Here is a 21,577-nt window from a genome sequence, read left to right as displayed (position 1 = left end):
TATATGTGATGGTAAAACAGCTGGCTTAACACGCCCTCTAGAGTTTAGCCTAAAGACTGCACATGTCCATGCTACTAGGATAGCTGGTCTATCAGGTTGACTTACAACCAAACATCAATAAGGGTTGTTTGGACTGATACATAGTGTTCACTAGAATAGTGAGCACTACATATCAGGCCAACTTCTCACAATGTGTTCATTAAGAAATCCTCCTCTACATGGTCTGTATGTAGAACTACCCTGTGGTATTGTGCAGCTCTGCAAATAAGCTGGTTGAAACCCATGGTGTCCTCTGGAGGGTAAAGTCTAGATGGATAGAGGTCCACTTGTGGCACATTGGGGACATCTGGTGTTTTATAATCGTCCCAAGGGTCTGGGGTTTCAAGGCTGCCCAAGATCTCCTAGTGATTCATCGTCTGCAACCCCCCCCCCCCGTCATTAGAGGTGTCATTATCATCCTGTGGTGGAGGAGGGGAGTGGAGATGGAGTAGCAGAGTGGAGAGGGAGTTAGAGGGGGAGTTAGAGGAGGAGCTGGAGAAGGGTGTCTGAGAGGAGACGTTGCAATGTCACTCATCTTTGGTGGAGATGGAGCAGGTAGAGGCATGTCCATTGGTCTCTTTTTGGAACCTGTTATTGGGGCCTTTAGAAGAGTTTTTAGTGGGGGATCCGGTTGAAAAAGTTCTTCTGGTATAGGCTGTTCTTTCGGCGCCGATTTTTTCGGCTCCGAAGTTTTATGTGGCACGTGATCTGGAGCAGATTTAGGCTGTTGTGGCTTCGAAGCGTGAGGTTTTTTAGTATCTGAAGGAGCCTGCGGAAAAGGTTGTTTCTTAGGTTCTGAGGGTTTTTTCGGTGCCAAAGGATGAGAGTCAGTAGTCTTTGGAAGTGGCTTCTTACTCGGTTTCGATTATTTTTTCGGAATAATGGGGTGGGTCCCAGTATGTTTCGGTAAAGAGCTAGTGGTCGGCATAGAGGAGGACAATGGCCTCTTTTTGGGTGCCGGCGTTTTGGTTTCAGCCCCGGTGGCAGGCTGACTCGATCCCGAGTGGCCTGAAGGATTGTTTATCGACTTCTTTGCCAAACCCGAAGGCAGGGCGTGAGAAGTATTGTCCCGGTGTGAACCTAGGCCAGAGGGTGAAGGGGCTACCGGAGCCTTTATTGGGGGCGGAGGGAGGGGATCCGGTCGATGTCTGTACTTACAACCCGCTGCCCTGGAGCGATGTCTTTGACTTAAGATTTATCTGCTTGGGAGGCACTGACGAGGCCTTCTTCGATCCGCTCCTGTTCTGGTACATCGACGCCCTCCTGGAAGATGTCGTGGGGAATGGATGTCGACGAGCAAGCCATGCTTCTTCGAGCTTGACAATCCCAAATTGTGTTCTTGGAGCAGAAGGAGGCACAAGCTGGACAGTCTCTGGCCTTGTGCTCCAGTGAAAGGCAGAGGTTACACGCCTCATGAAGATCTGTGTGTGGAGACTTGAATCCACATTGAGGACACTTTTAAAGGGAGTCCTTTCCATGAGCCAGATGTAATGGCGTACCTAGACCCAAAGACCTTCGTCGATGACCGGAATCGAAGACTTTGAGCGTGAAGAGATGCGTGTCGACTAGGAATCACGATCGAAACAATACCAGAGAAAAGGGTGAAGGATTCCGCGTCGAAACTTGAATCGGTAACGACACAGAACTGGAGCGCGATAAACACATTCGAGCCCGTTGGCGGAGAAAAAAAAAACAATCTGAAGATGGAGCAAATGCCCATGCGCACTATGGTCCAAAGGAGGAGTCACCTATCTCGTGACTTCCAAAGACTTTTCCAATACAACAACAAGTGCAAACATCAGGGCCCAACACCAGATGGCGATCTATGCACAGTGTGTGATCTGCAGCTCATATGCCTCGAACCAGTAGTTTATTTATATAAAAATCAAAACTAGGTTCTTTAGGAGTATATACCCCTACTGAGTGCACCACAACAGGTACTGCACAAACAAACTGGTAAAACAACAAGTGCTTGACACCAAGAATTATATGTAATCAAAAAGCCACACTTACTTTTAAAAGAAGCACTACTGCACCCAAAGGAACAATTTTGCATATTCATGTGGGTCAGAGTGACTTAGTCGAAGGCGTTTCACTCCTCTAAACATATGGGATCATCATCAGGACAACACAATATTAGCCTGGCTACAGAACTCAAATAAAATAAATCAGTATATACACATTGCAACCTAATTAAATACAGCTGTGTTCCTAATCCGGGTGTCAATGGGAATGCCAAGGGTGGAATGACGCTCTTAATCGAGGGCTTCTCAGAAGGGATAAGGAAGTGCAAATATCCGACCAACCATTTCCCAGAACTGGGCCTTCTAAATTGAAGTGCTTCATAATCAGAGTACTTAAGGGCACCTAGGTGAAGCGTATACCACTAACAACGCCTTCCCCCACCAAAAGACAATTTCTGACCCAACCACTAGATGGCGGAATAATGCACAGCAGGTGAATCCAGAAAAGAATTCATGCTGCAAAACACCAGAGTCAGAATGAAAAGCGGATTAAGGAAAATCAGTCATTAGATGCTAATAAAACTAGTTACAATCAAATCAAAGACACTGAAGGAGCTACATTTTGAGGAAGGTGCAAGGGACCAAAAAGGTAAATGAAGTCACAAGCCCCAAAAGCATCTGTGCACCGCTCATTATCTGATGAGGAGAGGTAGTGAATCTGTTCACCATCTGTGTGAGCAGATCAGTCTCCCTTAATACAAGGAGGCCTGCAGTTGGAAGGTGTCCACTACAGCCCAATGAAATGTGTTCCCTGATAGTGCAAAAGTCAAGACCTTTTCCCATCTGAACGGAAACCCAAATTATGCAAAAGTGTGGCTGTACCAGTGTTGGTGACTGGAAATGTCCAGATCCAGGCTGAATCCTGAGGGATAAGGGTGCACATGTACTGTACCTGTAGGAGCCTCAACAATTTGAACATGCAGTTTTACCAGTGATCAAAACTGGATGTCACCTAGTATAGGCTCTATTCAAACATTTGTTTTAAAGGAAAATGAAAACAGGTTTAGCTACACATTCCAGCCCATTGGCTTTTACACCCATTTTTTTTTTTTTATAGTTTATGGGTATTTAACTATACATGTTGATTACAAGATAAAACAAACAAGAGTTCTGGGATCAGGCACAGATATTAAGCGCTTGGACACATTAGAAAAGATCTGATGAAGTAAAAAAAAGTTGTCAAATAATAAAAAATTAACATCACCTTTTTTTTAAATGAAGGGGACAAGACAACTAATGTGGAAAAGAATTGAAGACAGCTGATGGGATCAATTTAGAAGTTAAAGCGACATGCGGCCCCTAACTAGGCTAACTTGGGGAGCGGATGTTGCCTTACGGCTATAGCAGTCGACCTCGAAGCTGGGGAACCGGGTTCAAGTCTCGGCAACAAAGCTCAACATCCTGTGATTCTAGGCAAATCAGTTAATCTCCCAGTGCCTAACAAAAAATGAATGTGTCCTCATGTAACGAAACTGGGGCTCATGTAAAGCGCTCTTATACCAGATGTCTCGGGTCTAGTTTGCGCTATATAAAACTCTATTAAATAAAATTAAAACATAGGAATACAATGCCACTCCAGCCTTTTGGAGAGATGTGATTAATCGTGGTACCTTTGCATTTAGAAAAATGTACTTAACTTCAGTAACTATTTTTCTGTTGAATACTGTATTCACCTACAGATTCGTCACCTTCTGTATATCTCCAGGTGCTAGACTATATTTCGGAACATGTGTCTTAGTGTTCCTTTGCCAGTAGGTAGGGCTAGCTCCATCTTATCAGCAGAAGTGGCACCGGTGAAATGTCATTGGTGCCATATCGCGCCACTCGGGGACGTCAGTTTCTCGTCTATTTTTGCAGAGCCCTTAGAGGCAAAGATGAGGCGAATGAATGGAGAAGTGTGCAGGATTAGAGAGGGATTTGCAGGAAGATATAGCACACACCATAAATACAGTTACCAAAGGTAAGCAACTTTATTCTGATCGATACTTCTATTCTTTTCTGAATAGATACCATATAAGAACCCCCTCCCAATGGGTGGGTCTGTAGGAGTGGTTAGACAAGGAAATCCTACAGCACGGAGAGAACAAAATGGTAATCACTTCTCAAGTCAGAGTCCAAGTAATAGTGCTTTGGAAAAACATGACGCAAAGCCAAAGTCGTCATGAGATTAAAACTCAGTCACAAGAGTGTCAAATACCCATCATGCATTGTAGGAGTAAAATCAATCCAACTGACTTGGTTCACTCACTTACCTGAATCCCTCACATCAACTCCCCCAAATCGTAAGGGTCTGATGTAGGGAACACAAAGGATGGGGGAATATGGGAAGAGAGAAAGAAACACACTGGATTTGCGTCAGCAATTACTTGACAGCGCTTTCATTTCTAACTAGGCAACTCTGAATGGTTTAATTTCAATCCATCTCCTGCCAGTCCATCTTTAGTTAAAAAGAGAACCTGAGTTCAGTAGATTATGAGTAGGGCACCTGGTTTTATGGTATTTATTTTTTTGACATTTCGGTCTGTATTTATCCATATTTACCCATATTTATTTTTTGCTAATTTTATCTGTATTTATCCATATTTATTTTGGGTTTTGTGGAAAAATCAAGCTGAAATTAGTATATTTCCACATTTATTTAACCGGTAAATATGCACTCATGCTTGAATGCCTACTAGGTTTCAATGTTGTAAACAGCCCCTGCAGAAAAATCAATGCACTTATAAGAAAATATGTAAATTTCATATCGACTGCTGTTAAAGCCTTTTTACTAAAATTCCTTTCATTTTTAGCACACTTACCTATCAATCCACACAGCTATTGGCCTGGCAGTCATGACAGACAGTATTTAGATTTACTCAAAAAGCAACCCAATTTCAGTTTTCATCCACATTTAAAAATAAAAACAGATAATAAAATACAAGTTTTCTGTTTTTATTTATCTGTAAAAATCTGTAAAAACGGAAACAGGGACACTTAATTAGGATTTCCTATTTTGTGATCGCATTTACACTAATCTACTAGTAACTAGACCTTATTAGGTACCTATTGAGTTTTGAATTTCATTTCTTTGTAACTTAGGTTACTGCTTAATGAGTCTAGTTTACCAAATAGACAGTATCAAAGAAAATAAAAACAAGAGATTACTATGCGGTCTCCTTTCCTATGGACTGTAATTGTTTCCAGCCACTCCTATTTTTTAAAAACTGTAAGAAGAAAGCATATGATCAGAATATTCATAAATGATATGTAGGCTCTTAAAGCATATGCGCAGAAATACAAAAACTGCAAAGTCAGTTTCCATTAGTCTGATGTGGACTGTCAGAAAAGTACAGTTTTAAAACAAAAACATATGCTTTAGACTGTCCTATCATTCTTGTCATGCACTGGAGTGCTTTCAATGTCATGCTTTCTTCCTTTTTTGATTCACAGGAAGGGCTATTATATTATCCTCAACAGTTCTGAAGTCACTCTAGACTCCAAATCCAAAATTACAGGTAACACATACAGTGGTACCTTAGGACATCATTGCTCTGTCTGATTTTCTGTGATAATTAGTCTACCTGAAAAAAAACCTATTGCAGTGCATTTCCGCGGGGGCTGGATGCTCACCTTTTTTAAACTTACCATATTCCTTCTAATGAGACGAGTGCATGGTCTCCAAGAGTGCAAGCTGCTGTCAACTCAAGCAATCAATCAAAGTGTACTTATAAAGCGTGGCTTATCACCCGTGAGGGTATCCAGGAGCTGTTCGGAGGGTCTCAGTCGAAAAGCCAGGTCTCGAACCAAGTCCTAAAGTTTGCCAATGATGGTGCTGGTCAAACGTGGAGGGGAAGGGCATTCTACGATTTGGCGGTGAGGTGGGAAAAGACTCAACCTCTGTTGCGGCAGCGACAGATGCACGCTGTCTGGGCGAGGTGAGCAGAGCAGAGGTTACTGGATGGTTGGTGGAAGTTCTGGCAGTGGTTCATGTATGCCAGACCTTGGTCATGGAGGACTTTGTAGGCGAGGGTCATGATCTTGAAGTGGCATCTCTTCTGAATGGGGAGCCAGGGGAGACCTCTAAGGTGCTGGGAGATGTGAGTCATTTTGGGTAAGGTTGAGAATCAGTCTGGCTGCTGCATTCTGGATCGTCTGCAGTCTTCTCATGAGTTCTCTGGCTGTGCCTGCATGCAGTGTGTTGCTGTAGTCTAGACGGCTGGTGAGGAGGGCTTGCACCACTGCTCTCCAGGTGCTGGTGAGTAGCCACTTGAAGATTCTGCAAAGCGCGTGGAAGGCGGTCGTTTCAAGGAGCGTTCGCTGTCCAGGATGATGCTGAGGTGCGGACGTGATCTTAAGGAGTGGATGTGGCCACCAGGAGTATTTCCAGAGCGAGGTGCGACTGCTGAAAATCAGCACTTCGGTTTTGTTGAGCTTCAGGCAGTTGTCTCTCATCCAGGCTGAGATGTTCTTCATGCATTTGTGTGAAAGTTGTATTTTGTCGTAGTGGGGTCCACTGAGAGTGAGAGGACGAGCTGGGTGTTGTCGGCAAGAGAGGATGTTGAGGGTTCTGACGATGTCCATTAGCGGGGCCATATAAATGTTAAAGATGGTGGGACTGATGGATGAGCCTTGGGGGATGCCACAGATGGTGTACTAGGGCTATGAGGTGAAGGGAGGGAGACAAATCCTCTGTGTGCGCTCCGTGAGGAAACATGCAATCCATCTAAATGCATCGTCCTTGATGCCGATCTGGAGCAGACGATTGATGATTGTGTGGTGGGAGATGGTGTCAAAGGCAGCGGAGAGGTCGAGAAGGATCAGGGACGGCTGCTTCTCCTCTCTCGAGTAGGGTACATAGGTCGTCTGTTGCAGCGATCAGGGCTGTCTTGCTGCTGTGGTTAGCACTGAATCCAGACTGGGAGGGGTCTAGGTTGTTTCTCTCCAGGTATTCGGTGAGTTTGAGGTCGATGGCTTTCTCCAGGACTTTGGCGGGGAACGGGAGCTGCGAGATGGGGCGATAGTTCTGGAGGTAGTTGGGGTCTGTGAAGGATTTCTTGAGGCGTGGGTCTGACCTCTGAATGTTTCCAGGCGTCTGGAAGGTGGCTGTGGAGATTTAGGAGTTGAGGATGGTGGTGAACTGGTGGCCTATTTTGTCGCTTCTGAGGTTGAACAGTCGATAGGGACACGGGTTGGTGGCGGCAAGGGTTGGTGGGTGCACCTGAATGGATGGATGTCATTAAGGCCTTGGTGTTCACTGTGCTGAGTTGTTCCCATATGGTGAGAAGATGGTCGGCGGCTGTATCCGCGAGAGTGGGGAGGTTGGCGACTTGGGACTCAAAGTTTCTGTAAAGGGTGGCTATCTTGTTGTGCAAGTGGTCTGTAAGGGCGTCGCAGAGTTCCTGTGAGGGCAGAGTCAAGTTTTCTGTAGCTGATTGGCATGTGAACTAGGACTAAGAGTTCCTTGGTCTGGTTGGTACTGGTTTCTATGTGGGAGTCAAGGCACTTTCTTTTGCGGTTTTAAGTAGGTGGTGGTAGTTGTTGAGGGCAGACTTGAAGATAGCTCGATCACTGTAGTTTTTGCTGAGCCCCCATTTTCTTTTCAGTTGTTTGCATCTGCATTTCGCAACGCAATGTTCTGGGATGTACCAGATGTCTCGTTTGGTGGGTCTGTGTGTTCTGGCTGGTTTGGTGTGGGACTCACTAGTTGGGTTTCCTGCATGAAAAGAGCAGTGTGTTCACAAGGGAGAGTCCCTTTATATGAATGCCCCATCACAAGATGGCTGTCACATGAAAACTACATAGAGAGGAGGAACTCTCTTATGGCAACTGCGAGTTCCAGGCTTGCCAGAAAGAGAAACATGACTGGAATTCTCTATCTGTTTTGTCCTTTTTGTTAATAATTGTCTGTTCTTACCCCTCAAGCCCAAAGATCAGCAATCAGCCTTTGCAACTCACGGATGAGGATTACGGCCATAAACTTGCTTTTCATACATTAGACTAGCACTTTTCATAGGTGATGTTTGATTTGAGAGCAACTGGTTTGTGAAAGGAATGAGATTAATGATCATACCAGCAGTGAACACTACCATAACATTTAAAACATATTCTAGCCTATCACTGAGCGTGGGACCTAACATCTACAACAGACTCTGCCCTTGACAGGAAATACCACTGACAATTGCTGAAGTTGAATTCTTTATTCTGGTGGAATGAGGACAAATTCCCTCATGTGGGTCTGTCTTGTCAAGGGCATAACACGTCTTAATGCACAAGATGATCAAGCAGTCTTTTGGACTGCGTTGACATTTTTGCTGCCCCTATACCCAACAAAGAACTTCTCATCAGACCCAATCTCCCTGGACTGTAAATGTAATAAAACCGCTCATGAGAAGAATCCAGGTTATGTAGTCTCTACTCCTCCTTGGTGGGACGGGGGACAGAAAAAAAGGCAGGATGGGTGATGGGCTGTCCCAGATAAAAAAGGAACACCACCTAAGGTAGAAAAGCAGCTTTAGGCCTCAAGGCCAATTTGTCCAACCAGAAGCATGTGAAGGGTGGACAAACACACAGAGCCTGCAACTTGCTGATGTATGCCATCTTACCGTAGGAGGCAACATACATACGAGTCCCTTCATATACCTGATGACAAACAGATTTTAACAACAAAGGCTGGTGGGGGAGGCAGATAAATGCTGAGAGAACAGCAATGTATCCTTTAACTGTGCACACCACACAACCTTATAAGGCTATCAGGATATCAGGATATCTGATAAATGCACCTTCAGCAGGTCTACGTTAGGCTCTGTGAAACAAAGCATATGCCACCTCCCTCAATAGACAGACTTTGTAGAAGGATGAAGATCTGACAATATGATACTGAACACCTCCATTAATAGATGGAAAGAGCTCGGATATCAGTGCTCAAGCTACATAAAGGTTGAGGCTCAGGAGTGTAGGGTATAGAAACTGCTCCTCTGATTGGGAGAGGCGATCTGCTCTGAGGTGCAGTTGGAGTGGAAGACACAAAGGGAAGTTCAGGAGGTCTACATACCACACTCTACTTGGCCAGTCCAGTGCAATAAGAACGACTTGGGCAATATCCTTGCACAGTTTAATCAAACCCCAATGCTTTAATGGTATAGGAGGAAAAACGTAGGGAAGTGGAAAACCCCACCTCAACCAAAAAACGTCCTCCAAGGCTCCCTGCAGCAAATACTGGAAGGCACAAAGCTGTGGGCAGTGTGTGCTTTCACGAGTAGCAAAAAGGCCCGCCTGGGCGACGCCCCAAAGGGCAAAGTTGTTTTCTACCACCTGCTGGTGAAGGCACCACTCACAATTGGCAACATGAACCTGTAGAGGCCAGGCAAATTGCCTATACCTCGTTGTCAATTACCTGCCACTCTGTTGGCTCTGACGTCCGCTGCCTCCAAGTCAGATAGTTCCACTACCTTCCTTATGATAGCATGGAAGAAGTCACTTCTAGTGTGGCTGGACGTGAAGGGTACTTTGTCTCTGGGAATGTGTCAAATCCTCCAGCATTCTGCAAATGCACGAAATAAGCAGTTTCTGAAGATGAAGATGGAGGGGACAGTAAATTTGACGCATGACTACTGTTATCATCGGAAGGCACCACTGCAGGTATTTGATGTAATCCGAATCATATCCAAAAATGTCATCCAAAGTTTGCCAATATTCCTGACCCGGTGCGGTTTAAGGTTGAGATTCCCTTCTGTACCATGCCTTATTGGCAAGTTTTGAGTTTATCTTCTAGACCATATTCAAATTGTCTGGGTCTTCAATTACTGTGCCAGTGGAGGCACAGACATCGGTGGGGGAGAGTTTATTATGCCTGTGATTGAGCCACTAGTGATGGCCTAGGCACTGGAACAGCTACAATGGGCACCAAAAGCGTGCCATGAGGATTTCTGTACTTTATGCTGCCACATCTCTTCAATGTGACCCACCGTACAGGAAGATGATTTTCCAGTAATGCAAAAGCAATATTTTCATAAACTGTAAACAAAATGGAAAGTACAAATATGTAGTTTCAATACATGTTAATTCCTTTGTTTTGTCATCTGTAACAAAAGATAACATAAGTTTGAAAAAGTGGACTAATTGTTACCCTTATTCCAACACCAGTGAATTGGTCCACTGAGGGGACACTGCTTTGAGATCCAGACCCTTTCTCACTTTCTGTACTGCCTTCTTCGTCCTGGGACTGGCTACCCTCCACGTCTCCTTTCTTCATCACTAATGTGGCTTTACCACTAGGCACCAACTTCTGAAAAACTTCACTGAAATTCTTTGACACCTAGAAAAAACAATAACATAAAGCAAAATCCAGAAAATAAGTTATGTTTAAAATGTACCATCTGTATTGATCAGATGTTCTTTACCATGCAGTATGCATCCAACTACAGTTTACAAATAAATTAAAATACACTGTTTAAGGTTTCCACAAACATCAGCCATTTGTCAGTTTTACATGCTTCTATTTAATTGACAAGAGGGTAAACACAACCTCTTTTTCATCCAGGTGGGAGTAAATTATAACTTACCTTAGGTCTGTAGAGTAAACAACTTAGCTGAATATGTTTCTTAACTTAAGTAACTTCTTTCTGGTCGATATTTTATCCAATGGTAGATTCTTCACCTTTAAAATATCCTCAGACGCCAGACTGGATCCAGAAGATTTTCAGCAGAGCCCCTGTGTGTCAGCATAGCCCCTGTGTGTCAGCATGTGGCTCTTCGTCAACTCCACTTCACCTCCGAAGCCATGGCTGGAGCCACATTGATGTGCCACCCAAGCGTGAGGACATCAGTTTCTTTCTGGTAACAGCCTGCGCTCTCCAGCGTGGAGCCCAAAATATAAACCTTTTGTGCCAGTATGCAAATCTCTAATTTGGGACCAGCACATGTGGAACCGGCACCGTCTTGTTAACCCCTTTGGACAAAAGGGCTTGAAATTCATGCCGCAAAATGGAGAGATGGTTCTCAGTAAGTCAATGGGGTGACAGTGGGAGGTACAGCAGGGAAGAAAGAAATGGTAGAGAATAACCTTTTCAGAAAATCTGCGGTGCCTACCTGTCTGATATGATCTACTGCCAACCTGGATAGAATTAGTGGTTTTTGCCTCTCACCAGGTGGCTTTGGCTCTGCAAGGGGACACTCTAAAGAGGCCTGAAGGCGGTGCTGGGGGTGGGGCAGGGGACTGGTGGGAGTGTGCAGGACACTACCGTGGCAACAGTGGGTACCTTGGCACCTCCCTCGAAACTGCTGGGTTTCCTGCTGGGGACAGACAGGCTGATGGTAAGGAATGCCCAATCCAAAGCCAAGCCACAAACAGAATGCTGATGGCAAGGATGGGTAGAAAGGCACGGGAGCAAGTGTTAGCCCTACTCTCCTTCAAGCGTTAAAGGGCAGAATCTGCCTTGTCCCATAACAAGCGAGTCGCATCGAACGGTATGTTCATCAGGGAGGACTGGACATCACCGGAGAACCCAGATGAGTGTAGCCACATGGCGTCAAATGCAACAATGGTGATTATAGCACGTCCGATGGAGTCAGTTGTGTCCAAAACACAATGAATTGTAAACTTGGCTGCATCATGACCGTCCTGAACAGCCTGTGACAGAACAGGACGTAAGTCATCAAAAACGTCTGGAAGAACCTGTGCCACAGAGTCCCAGACAACAAGAATGTAGCAGCCTAGCAGGCAGGTAGCATGGAAGGCCAAGACGCAAGAGAAGAGGCGATTGCTGAATTTATCCTCTTGCTTCGATTCCCTATCAGAGGGAATGTTAGGAAAATCGTTGGGGCTGGTCTGAGTGCTTTGACAATAAGGCCAGGCTGCTCGGTGCAGGGCAATGGTGTCTGGCAATTTGCCACTTAATTGTAGAGTCTGAAAAAGGCTTAGCCCATGCCCGTAGTAGGGTATCAGTCAAGGCCTCATTAAAAAGGAGCAGAAGCTCTGAAGGAGTCTGGCCAGGCCGCAGGACTTCCATCAGGACACCGTTTTTCAACTATATAGTGGGAACCTGGAGGTCTAGGACTTTGGCTGCACCACACATAACCATGAAGGAAGAAAAGGGCTGACTTTGAGGTAGTGTCCAACCCACTAGCATCTTGTAAGTCCTCATATTAATTCTTATCAGCATATGTCTGAGAGAAACTGGTCTGGATAGTTGTCAGAATATGTTCCAAAAAGAAAATGTAAAGAGTGCTGCCTGCCTGTTGGTAAGGCAAGTGCAGAAAGCTCAGTCTGAATCGGTTGGGACACTGGACCAATAGCGAAGCTGAATTGGAAAGGATGATCGGGCCACCTCTTTGGGCCATGAAGCACAAGTTGGAAAATGCTACCAGTATGCACCTGTTCTTGGCATGTAGGGCTGCTGACATTCATATCTTAGCATATATCGCTGCCTAGTGTTGGGTCCGGATGTTTGCAACTTGTTGTCTTGGAAGAGTCTTCGAAGTATCACGAGATAGGTGACACCTCCCCTGGACTACAGTGCGCATGGGCATCTTCTCCATACTCAGATTGTTTTTCGCGATTGTGGCAAAGATGGAGTATAGAAAAGTAAATGTATGTTAAGAAGGTAACCCTGCAGCTGTGACAGGCACCGGGGAGGAAGGTGGGCGATATGAATGTCAGCAGCCCTACATGCCAAGAACAGATGCATACTGGTAAGTAGCATTTTCCGTGCAAGGCATGTGGGCTGCTGAATTCATATCTTAGCATAGACTGTATAGCAGTTTCTCCTCTAACGGTGGTTACCTGTACCAGCTGCAGTGGTTTGAAAAAGAGTTTTAAGGAAAGCCTGGCCTACAGCAGCTTGTTCCTTAGCTTGCACATCAACACAGTAGTGTTTAGTGAAAGTGTGTATGGTAGACCATGTAGCTGCTCTACATATGTCTTCTAAGGGAATATTTCCTAGGAAAGCCATGGATGCCCCCATTTTGCGCGTTGAGTGTGCTCTAGGGGGAACTGTTAAAGTGCGCTTTGCTTTTTGATAGCATATTTGAATGCATTTAACGATCAATCTGGCTATTCCTGGTTTGGAAATGGGATTACCCTTATTTTGTGGTGAAAAGGCAACAAATAGTTGCTTTGTCCTTCAGAAATGATTTTGTTCTGTCAACATAATATAGCAGAGCTCTTTTAACGTCTAGTGTGTGTAGAGCTCTTTCAGCCACGGACTGCGGGTTTTGAAAGCAAACTGGCAATTCTATGGACTGATTGATGTGGAAAGTGGAGATAACTTTAGGGTTTGTACGGAGTACTACCTTATTGTGGTGTATTTGCTTGAAAGGTTCCTGAATGGTTAGTGCCTGTAGCTCACCTACTCGTCTAAGGGAGGGAATGGCAATTAAAAAAGTCACCTTCCATGTTAATGATTGTAGTTCACATGAATGAAGTGGTTCGAAGGGAGGTCCCATGAGTCTGGTAAGTACTATGTTAAGGTTCTAGACTGGAGAAGGTGGATGCTTTGGAGGGATAATTCTTTTAAGTCCTTCCATAAAAGCTTTGATAGGTGGTATTCTAAACAGGGAGACATGGTGTCTGTTTTGAAGATATGCTTCTATAGCAGCAAGGTGTAGCCTTATTGATGAGTAAGCTAGGTTACATCTTTGAAGATGTAGCAGGTAACAAATTAAGTTTTGGATGGAGGCATCTAATGGATTGATTTGATTATTATTACAATAGATTAGAAATATTTTCCATTTAGCTGCGTAGCATGCTCTGGTAGTGGGACGCCTAGCTTCTTTGATAATGTTCATGCAGTCGATAGGCAAGTTAAGATATCCGAACTCTAAGACCTCAGGAGCCAGATCGCTAGGTTCATCTGATTGGGATCTGGGTGCCTGATTTCTCCATGGTTCTGTGTTAGCAATGGTGGCAAAAGGCGCAGCCTTTGGTGGGGGACTGCAGAGAGTTCCAGGAGTGTCGTGTACCATGGCTGTCTTGCCCATGTGGGAGCAACTACGATTATTGTGAGTGACTGTTGCCTTAGTTTGCCTGCCACTAATGGAATCAGTGGGGTTGGTGGAAAAGCGTATGCAAATCTGCCTAACCAATTCATCCATATCGCATTGCCTTGTGACAACGGGTGTGGGAACCTGGCGGCAAAGGACGGGCATTTTGAGTTTTCGTTTGTGGCAAACAGATCTATTTCTAGATGTCCCCACTTTTGGAAGAATAGTTGAATAACTTGAGGGTGAATCTCCCATTCGTGTACTCGTTGACTGTGTCAGCTCAGTAGATCTGCTATTTGATTGTCTATTCCTGGGATATGCTCTGCCAGGAGATAAATGTTTTGTGGAATTGCCCACTTCCATATGCGTTGTGCTAGGTGAGACAGCTGCAGAGAGTGTGTCCCTCCCTGTTTTTGGATGTAGTACATGGCTGTCATGTTGTCCGTCCGGATTAACACAGCCTTGTTGTACAAGTATTTCTGAAAGGCTTTCATTGCTAGAAATACTGCTAGTAACTGTAAGCGGTTTATATGTAGTGTCTTCTGTTTGACTGTCCAGAGACCTTGGACTGTGTATTGAAGGAGATGGGCTCCCCAACCTGTCAGTGATGCTTCTGCTGTTAAAACTACTTGTGGAACTGGCTCTTGGAACAGTCGCCCCTTGGAAAGGTTTTGTGGGTTCCACCATTGCAGAGAGTTGTAAGTGCGACTGTCTACCAACACTAGGTCTTTTAATTGTCCTTGAGCCTGGTTCCACTGCCGTGCTAGGCATTCTTGTAAGGGACGCATGTGAAGGCGAGAATGAGGGACCATGAATATGCAGGAGGCCATCATGCCTATAAGCTGCATGAACACTCGAGCTGATAGAGAGTGTTGTATTTGAAATTTTTGAATAAGAGATATGTTGACTATTCTGGCTGGATTTGGATATGACTTTCCCACTGCAGTATTTACTGTTGCTCCCAAATATTGTTGTATGTGGGAGGGTTGCAGATGTGATTTTGGGTAGTTTATGGAAAGCCCTAGACTGTGCAGTAGCCGGAATGTGTGTGAGGTATGGATGGCACACTGAGCGTATGAGTTGGATTTTATGAGCCAATCGTCGAGGTAGGGGAACACATGGATGTGTTGCCTCCTGAGGTGTGCTGCTACTACTGCTAGGCATTTTGTAAAAACCCTTGGTGCGGTAGTTACCCCGAAGGGGAGAACTTTCAATTGGTAGTGGTGACCTTCGATTGTGAACCTGAGGTATTTCCTGTGAGCTGGATGTATAGGGATGTGAAAGTATGCATCCTTGAGATCTAATGTAGCAAGGAAGTCGCCTTGCTGGAGCAGTGAGAGCACTTGTTGTAAAGTGATCATATGGAAATGTTCTGATAGTATGTATTGGTTCAGAAGTCTTAGGTCCAATATTGGTCTGAGGGATCCGTCTTTTTTGGGGATGAGGAAGTATAGAGAATATACTCCTGTCCCTTGATGTTGAAACGGGACTGGCTCTATGGCACCTTTTTGTAGCTTGGAGAGCACCTCTTGTTGTAACAGAGTGATGTGTTCTTTCGACATTGGACGGTGTTTGGCCGGTATGTTGGGTGAAGTAGAAATGAGTTCCAGGCAGTAACCATACTGGATAATTTGTCTCACCCACCTGGCTGTAGTAATGGCGTTTCAGACTAGTTGGAATTGTGTTATTCACCCTACGACTGGTGTTAAATGGTCTGGAGGGAGTGTGAACAAGTCACTGTTTGGTGGTTGTGGAGGCTCTGGTGTTACCACCAAGTCCTCTGCATTTGTTATTGTTCCCTCTATAACCTCCTCTATTGGAGCCTCTATTAAAGGTGCATTGTGTAGTACTTTTAAATGAGGAAGAGGCTTGGGATGTGTTGCCTCTGCCTGAGCCTCGAAAAGAGGAGCGATGAAAGGAGCTTCGAGACTCTTGAAATTGAAGTGCACCCATGGACTTAGCGGTGTATCTTTTTTCATCTTTTCTAACATGGTATCCACTGCAGGGCCAAACAAGAAATCCTGGTTAATGGGTTGATTTAGTATGGTAGACTGCACTTCCTTCTTAAATCCAGAAATGCGGAGCCAGGCATGCCGGCGTAGCAACACACTAGTGTTGACAGACCTAGCAGATGTATCCGCTACATCAAGGGCGCATTTAATGGATGTATTGGTGATAAATTTCCCTTCCTGTACTAGTGCATTTGCTTTTGCCTTATAGGGTTCTGGTAGGTGTTGTAATAACCCTTCCCGTTCATCACAGTGTGCTCTGTCATAGCGTGCTAGGAGAGCTTGTGTCTTGGCAATTCTCAATGTATTAGCTGCTTGAGAAGCTCCTCTTTTGCCTGATGCTTCTAAAATATTTGACTCCTTGTCTTGGGGGGGCATCACCTGTTGTTTGCGAATTCGCTCTTTTTCTAGCGTTAGAAACAACTAGAGAGTCGAGTGGTAGCTGAGTCTTGATATAAGAGGGGTCTGTAGGGGCTGGCTTACATTTCTATTCAATTCTTGGATTGAGTACACGCGCTCCTGCTGGGTCTTTAAAGATATCTGATGGGTGCTTTAGTACTCCCTTTAACATAGGTAGTATACGTAGTCTTCTCTGATGTTGGGAAGGTGTTAAATAGGAAATCCTCCTCTATAGGGTCAGTGTGCATGTCTACGCCATGATACTGAGCTGCTCTGTCTACTAGCTGGTTAAAAGCGACAGTGTTGTCAGTAGGAGATGGCTTTGTGGGGAATGTGGAGGGATCAGGTATAGGTTGTTTATCATATGGGTCATCAGGGTCGTTTTTTATCGTCCCATGTGGTATCTTGGTTCCCTTGATCGTCAGGGTCTATAAAATCCTGTTGAGGATCTTCACCCATGTCTTCTTCCTCATCATAATGTGGAGGTGTAGGAGAATATGGAACGTAAGGCATGCTAGGTGTGAAAGGTGGAGGTGTAAAAGGTCTTGAAGGGGATGTCCCAAAGTCGGAACAGGAGAAGGAGCTTCAGTGTCGAGTGTTCTCTTGTTTTTACTGTAAACTGCTACATGTCCTGTTTCAGGTTCTATATACAGTCTATTTTGGCCTGGGCTCACTGGATCAGAATGAAAAAGTTCTTCTTCTACTGCCCGTGGCTTTGGCGCCGAGATTGTTGGATCGGTCGCTTTCTTGTCCTTATGTTTCCGTGGAGCTGTATCCGGCTCGACGTCTTTTGCCGGCTTGACAGCTGTTTTCGGTTCGACGTTTTTGTTCGACTCGACGGTTACTGTCTTTTTCGGCTCGATGTGCTTTTTCGGTTCGACAACTTTTTCGGTCGATACCTTTCTTCGGGTCGATGACCTTTTTCGGGTCGACGCTCTTTTTTGGATCGACGACTTTTTTCGGGTCGACAGTCTTTTTAGGGTCGACGACTTATCGATGGACTTTTTCGGGTCGACGACCTTTTTTGTGTCGACGCTCTTTTTCGGGTCGATGAGTTGTTTGGTGTCTGTGCCAGTTCTGGGCTCTGTGGCCTTTTTTGATTCAACAGTCTTTTTGGGAAGTGTTTTACTTGGTACCGGTGTACCAGAAGGCTTAGATGTAGTCTTCGTAGCCGGGCCGGAAGGCGGGGCTTCTGAAGCTTTATTTCGGTCTCGGCTAAGGCTTTTGGGCGATGCTTTGACCGGAGCCTTGGATGGAGGTGAAGGCAGGGTAGGGGCTTTCGTACTCACAGTTTGCCCCGGTGGGATCTCGTCATCGGAGTCCGACTGGTCTTCTATGGTGACTAGCTCGAAGTCGGAGTCCGCTGCCTCTGGAAGTTCATGTTCGTCATCGAAAATGTTTTCTGGTTCTGGTGCTTGCCGCTGCATCTCTAGTCGGGCAGCTTTTCGGTTCCGGATAGTCTTCTTCGACCGGAACTGAGCACAAGCTGGGCAGTTTTCTTTGTTGTGCTCCGGAGATAGGCACCTGTTGCATACTGTATGCTGGTCGCTATGTGGAAACTTGGATCGACATTGTGGGCATCTTTTCTACAAGGTCCTTTCCATCGGCAGGAGGCCCACGTGGCGTCGAAAAGGCCCAACGGCCCACGTCGACGACCAGATATAGATGGAAAGAGTTGTCGAGTCGAGGGAAACTGAGCGGAAACAATACCGTCGAAAGTTGAAGGTCTTCGGCCTTTGAATCTTGGAAAAACTTCGGTCCGAAGTTGGAGTTGTCGAAGTGCATCAGAACCCAATGGCGGAGAAAAACAATCTGAGGATGGAGAAGATGCCCATACGCTCTGTGTCCAGGGAGGAGTCACCTATCTCGTGATACTTCGAAGACTCTTCCAAGACAACAAGGTGCAAACATCCGGACCCAACATTAGGCGGCAATCTATGCTAAGATATGAATTCAGCAGCCCACATGCCTCGAACACTTACCTTCGGTAACGATATATCTGTAAGAAACATTAGTTAGTGTTAGATACCTTACCTTAGAATTTCCCCAGGTGTCAGACTGGATCCGGAAAGTTTTCGTCAGCAGTACCCCTGCACGTCGGTAGGCGTCGTCTGCGGCTTCGCGTCCGTCTTCGGCGTTGTGATCACCGGGATGACGTCGCTGGAGAACTTACACACGCGGACGTCAGTTCTGTACATAGCTTTCCGTGCCAGGAGTGCAGAGCCATGCAAGAAACAGACACTGGTGCCATGAAACTAATGCCCTCAAAGGGAAATACCTTAACCCTAGATATCAGTTCGCAGAACGGGGAGGATGGGTGGGGCGGTAAGGAATCTAACACTAACTAATGTTTCTTACAGATATATTGTTACCGAAGGTAAGTAACTTGTGCATCTGAAATAAACATGTTGGTGTTAAATTCCTTACCTTAGAATAGATACCCCAGCAATACCAACCCCGGTGGTGGGTCTGCGAACCAAGATCACACCAGCTGCCTGACAAATGTCCTGCAAAGGGACTCCCCGACCCAGGACATTAGTAGCCGCTGTGGCCCGAGTGGAATGGGCGTGCAGCCCAAAAGGAAGCTCCTTTTTAGCCAAGGAATAACAGACCTTGATGCACAAAATGACCCACCGAGAGATGGTCCGCTTGTGAACCACCCTACCCTTCTTAGAGCCCAAGTAGCCAACAAAGAGTTGGTCGTCCACCCGGAACTGTCGTGTGCGGTCTAGGTAAAAACAGAGCGCACATTTTGGGTCCAGAAAGAAGGTGGGCAAGGTGATGGACTGTCCGATGTGAAAGGCAGTAACCACCTTGGGCAGAAAAGAAGGACGAGTCCTCAAAACAACTTTGTCCGGATGGACAGAGAGGAAAGGAGGCTTAGATGAAAGAGCCTGGAGCTCACTCACTCGTCTGGCAGAGGTGATGGCAACCAGGAAAGCAGTTTTGAGAGTCAGAAGACGGAGAGGGCAATTATGAAGTGGCTCAAAGGGAGTGCACATCAGATAGGTAAGAACCAGGTTCAAGTCCCACTCAGGCGTCACGAAAGGAACAGGAGGAAGCATGTGCGTGATGCCTTTCAAAAATCTATTTACAACAGGGGGCTTGAAAAGAGAAGGCTGATCAGGAAGCCTCAAGAAGGATGAAATGGCCGAAAGGTAGCCCTTGATAGTGCCCAGAGCACAGCCCTGCTGAGCAAGAGAAAGAAGAAAGAGTAGAACCTCTGAAGGAGGGGCAGAGAGTTGATCAATAGTCTTTGCTGTGCACCATGCCACAAATTTGTTCCACCTGCAGGCGTATACCGATTTTGTGGAGGGATGCCTCGCTGCCAGAATGACATCACAGACTTCAGGAGGCAATTCAAATGGCCTCAACTGTCGCCGCTCAATCTCCACGCATGAAGGTGGAGGCTGGACAGGCTCGGGTGGAGGACCGCCCCCTGTTGCTGCGACAGAAGGTCCTCCTGAAGAGGCAGTCGAATCGGGGGATCGATTGACATACGGAGCAGCTCGGGATACAAGTATCTTTGTGCCCAATCCGGAGCCACAAGGATGACTTGGGCCAGGTCGCGCCTGATCTTCTTCAGCAATCTGGGCAAAAGTGGTATAGGCAGAAAGGTGTACAACAGACTGCAGCTCCACTCGCGACGAAAAGCGTCTCCGAGCGAGCGCCGCCTTGGAAATTCCAACACGCAGAACTGATGACATTGCGCGTTCTCTTAGGTGACGAATAGATCTAACCAAGGCTCTCCCCACTGCTGAAAGAGACCTTGCGCCACGTCCGAGTTCAGACGCCATTCGTGATCCATCATGCACCGATGGCTGGGTTCGTCCGCTCTGGCGTTCAGCGAACCTGCCAGGTGTTGAACCATCAGGGTGATGCCCTGATGTTCCAGCCATGTCCAGAGGCGCAGAGCATCCTGACATAGGGTCCACGACCCCACCCTGCTTGTTGCAATACCACATGGCGGTGGTATTGTCCGTGAACACCTGCACTACACTTCCCCGGACAGAGGGAAGGAATGCCTTTCGTACAAGTCGGATCGCCCGCAGCTCCAGAAGGTTGATACCAGAGGCCTCTGATCTCCGGCTCTCCCATGTGGCCACCTCATCCCAGGAGGGACGCATCCGTCCCCACTGTGTGCTCCGGTTGGGGAAGGGGGAGTGATCTGCCAATGACCCAATCGCGGTCCGTGAGCCACCACTGCAACTGACTCGCAGTGCCCTCTGAGATCAGGACGTGGTCGGACAGGTTGCCCTGATGCCGTGCCCACTGGAACTTCAGGTCCCACTGCAGAGCCCGCATCAGCCACCTGGCGTGTTGTACCAGCAGGATGTAGGAGGCCATCAGCCCCAGGAGCCGCAGGGTCATCGTGACTGAAACCTGGGATAAAGGCTGAAAGATCGGAATCAGAGCCTGAATATCCCGAACCCGCTGCTCGGGAGGATAAACCCGAAACTGCGCCGAGTTCAGAACTGCTCCGATGAAGAGGAGCTTCTGAGAGGGACTCAGGTGTGACTTCGGCACGTTGATGGAGAACCCCAGCAAGTGCAGGAGGTCGGCCGTAGTCTGGAGGTGGGAGACGACTGGCTGGGGCGAGCCCGCCTTCAACAACCAGTCGTCGAGAAAGGGGAAGCCTGGAACCCCTGATCTGCGCAGATGAGCTGCGACCACCGCCATCACTTTCATGAACACCCGAGGGGCCCTGGTGAGGCCGAAGGGGAGCACGGTAAACAAAGTGCTTGTGGCCTACCGTGAACCGCAGGTAGCGTCGGTGGGCCGGCAGGACAGAAATAAGGAAAAATGCGTCTGGCAAGTCCAACGCTACCATCCAGTCTCCAGGGTCTAGGGCAGCCAGGACCTGAGCTAAAGTCAGCATCTTGAACTTCTCCTTCCGGAGGAAGCCATTGACGCTCCTAAGGTCCAAGATAGGGCACAGATAGTGGGAATAACAACCACGTCCTACATCTGGCCCAGGAACGCGCTCGATGGCCCCCTTGGCCAAGAAGACCGTAACTTCCTCCTGCAGAAGTTCCAAGTGATCCCCCGACATGGGGTGGTACTGCGGTGGCATGGCTGGAGGGGTTGCTTCGAAGGGGAGGGTGTAGCCCCTTGGGACGATTTGCAGCACCCACCTGTCCGAAG

At 46.6% G+C, this 21,577-nt stretch overlaps 1 protein-coding gene across 1 annotated transcript in view; it reads right to left on the bottom strand.

The window, feature by feature from the left end:
• SMC3 (structural maintenance of chromosomes 3) overlaps positions 1 to 21,577 on the bottom strand; it is an 845,399-nt gene that overhangs the window by 123,739 nt on the left and 700,083 nt on the right. The window contains exon 26 of the mRNA XM_078643761.1: positions 10,171 to 10,359. Coding sequence (XP_078499887.1) covers positions 10,171 to 10,359 — 189 coding nt within the window. The remainder of the gene's footprint in view (positions 1 to 10,170; positions 10,360 to 21,577) is intronic.

This window comes from Lissotriton helveticus, chromosome 5_1, assembly GCF_964261635.1.
Source record: "Lissotriton helveticus chromosome 5_1, aLisHel1.1, whole genome shotgun sequence".
NCBI classification, from domain to species: Eukaryota; Metazoa; Chordata; class Amphibia; order Caudata; family Salamandridae; genus Lissotriton; species Lissotriton helveticus.
Note: the sequence above shows the minus strand (reverse complement) of the source record. Positions and strands in the feature narration are given on the sequence as shown.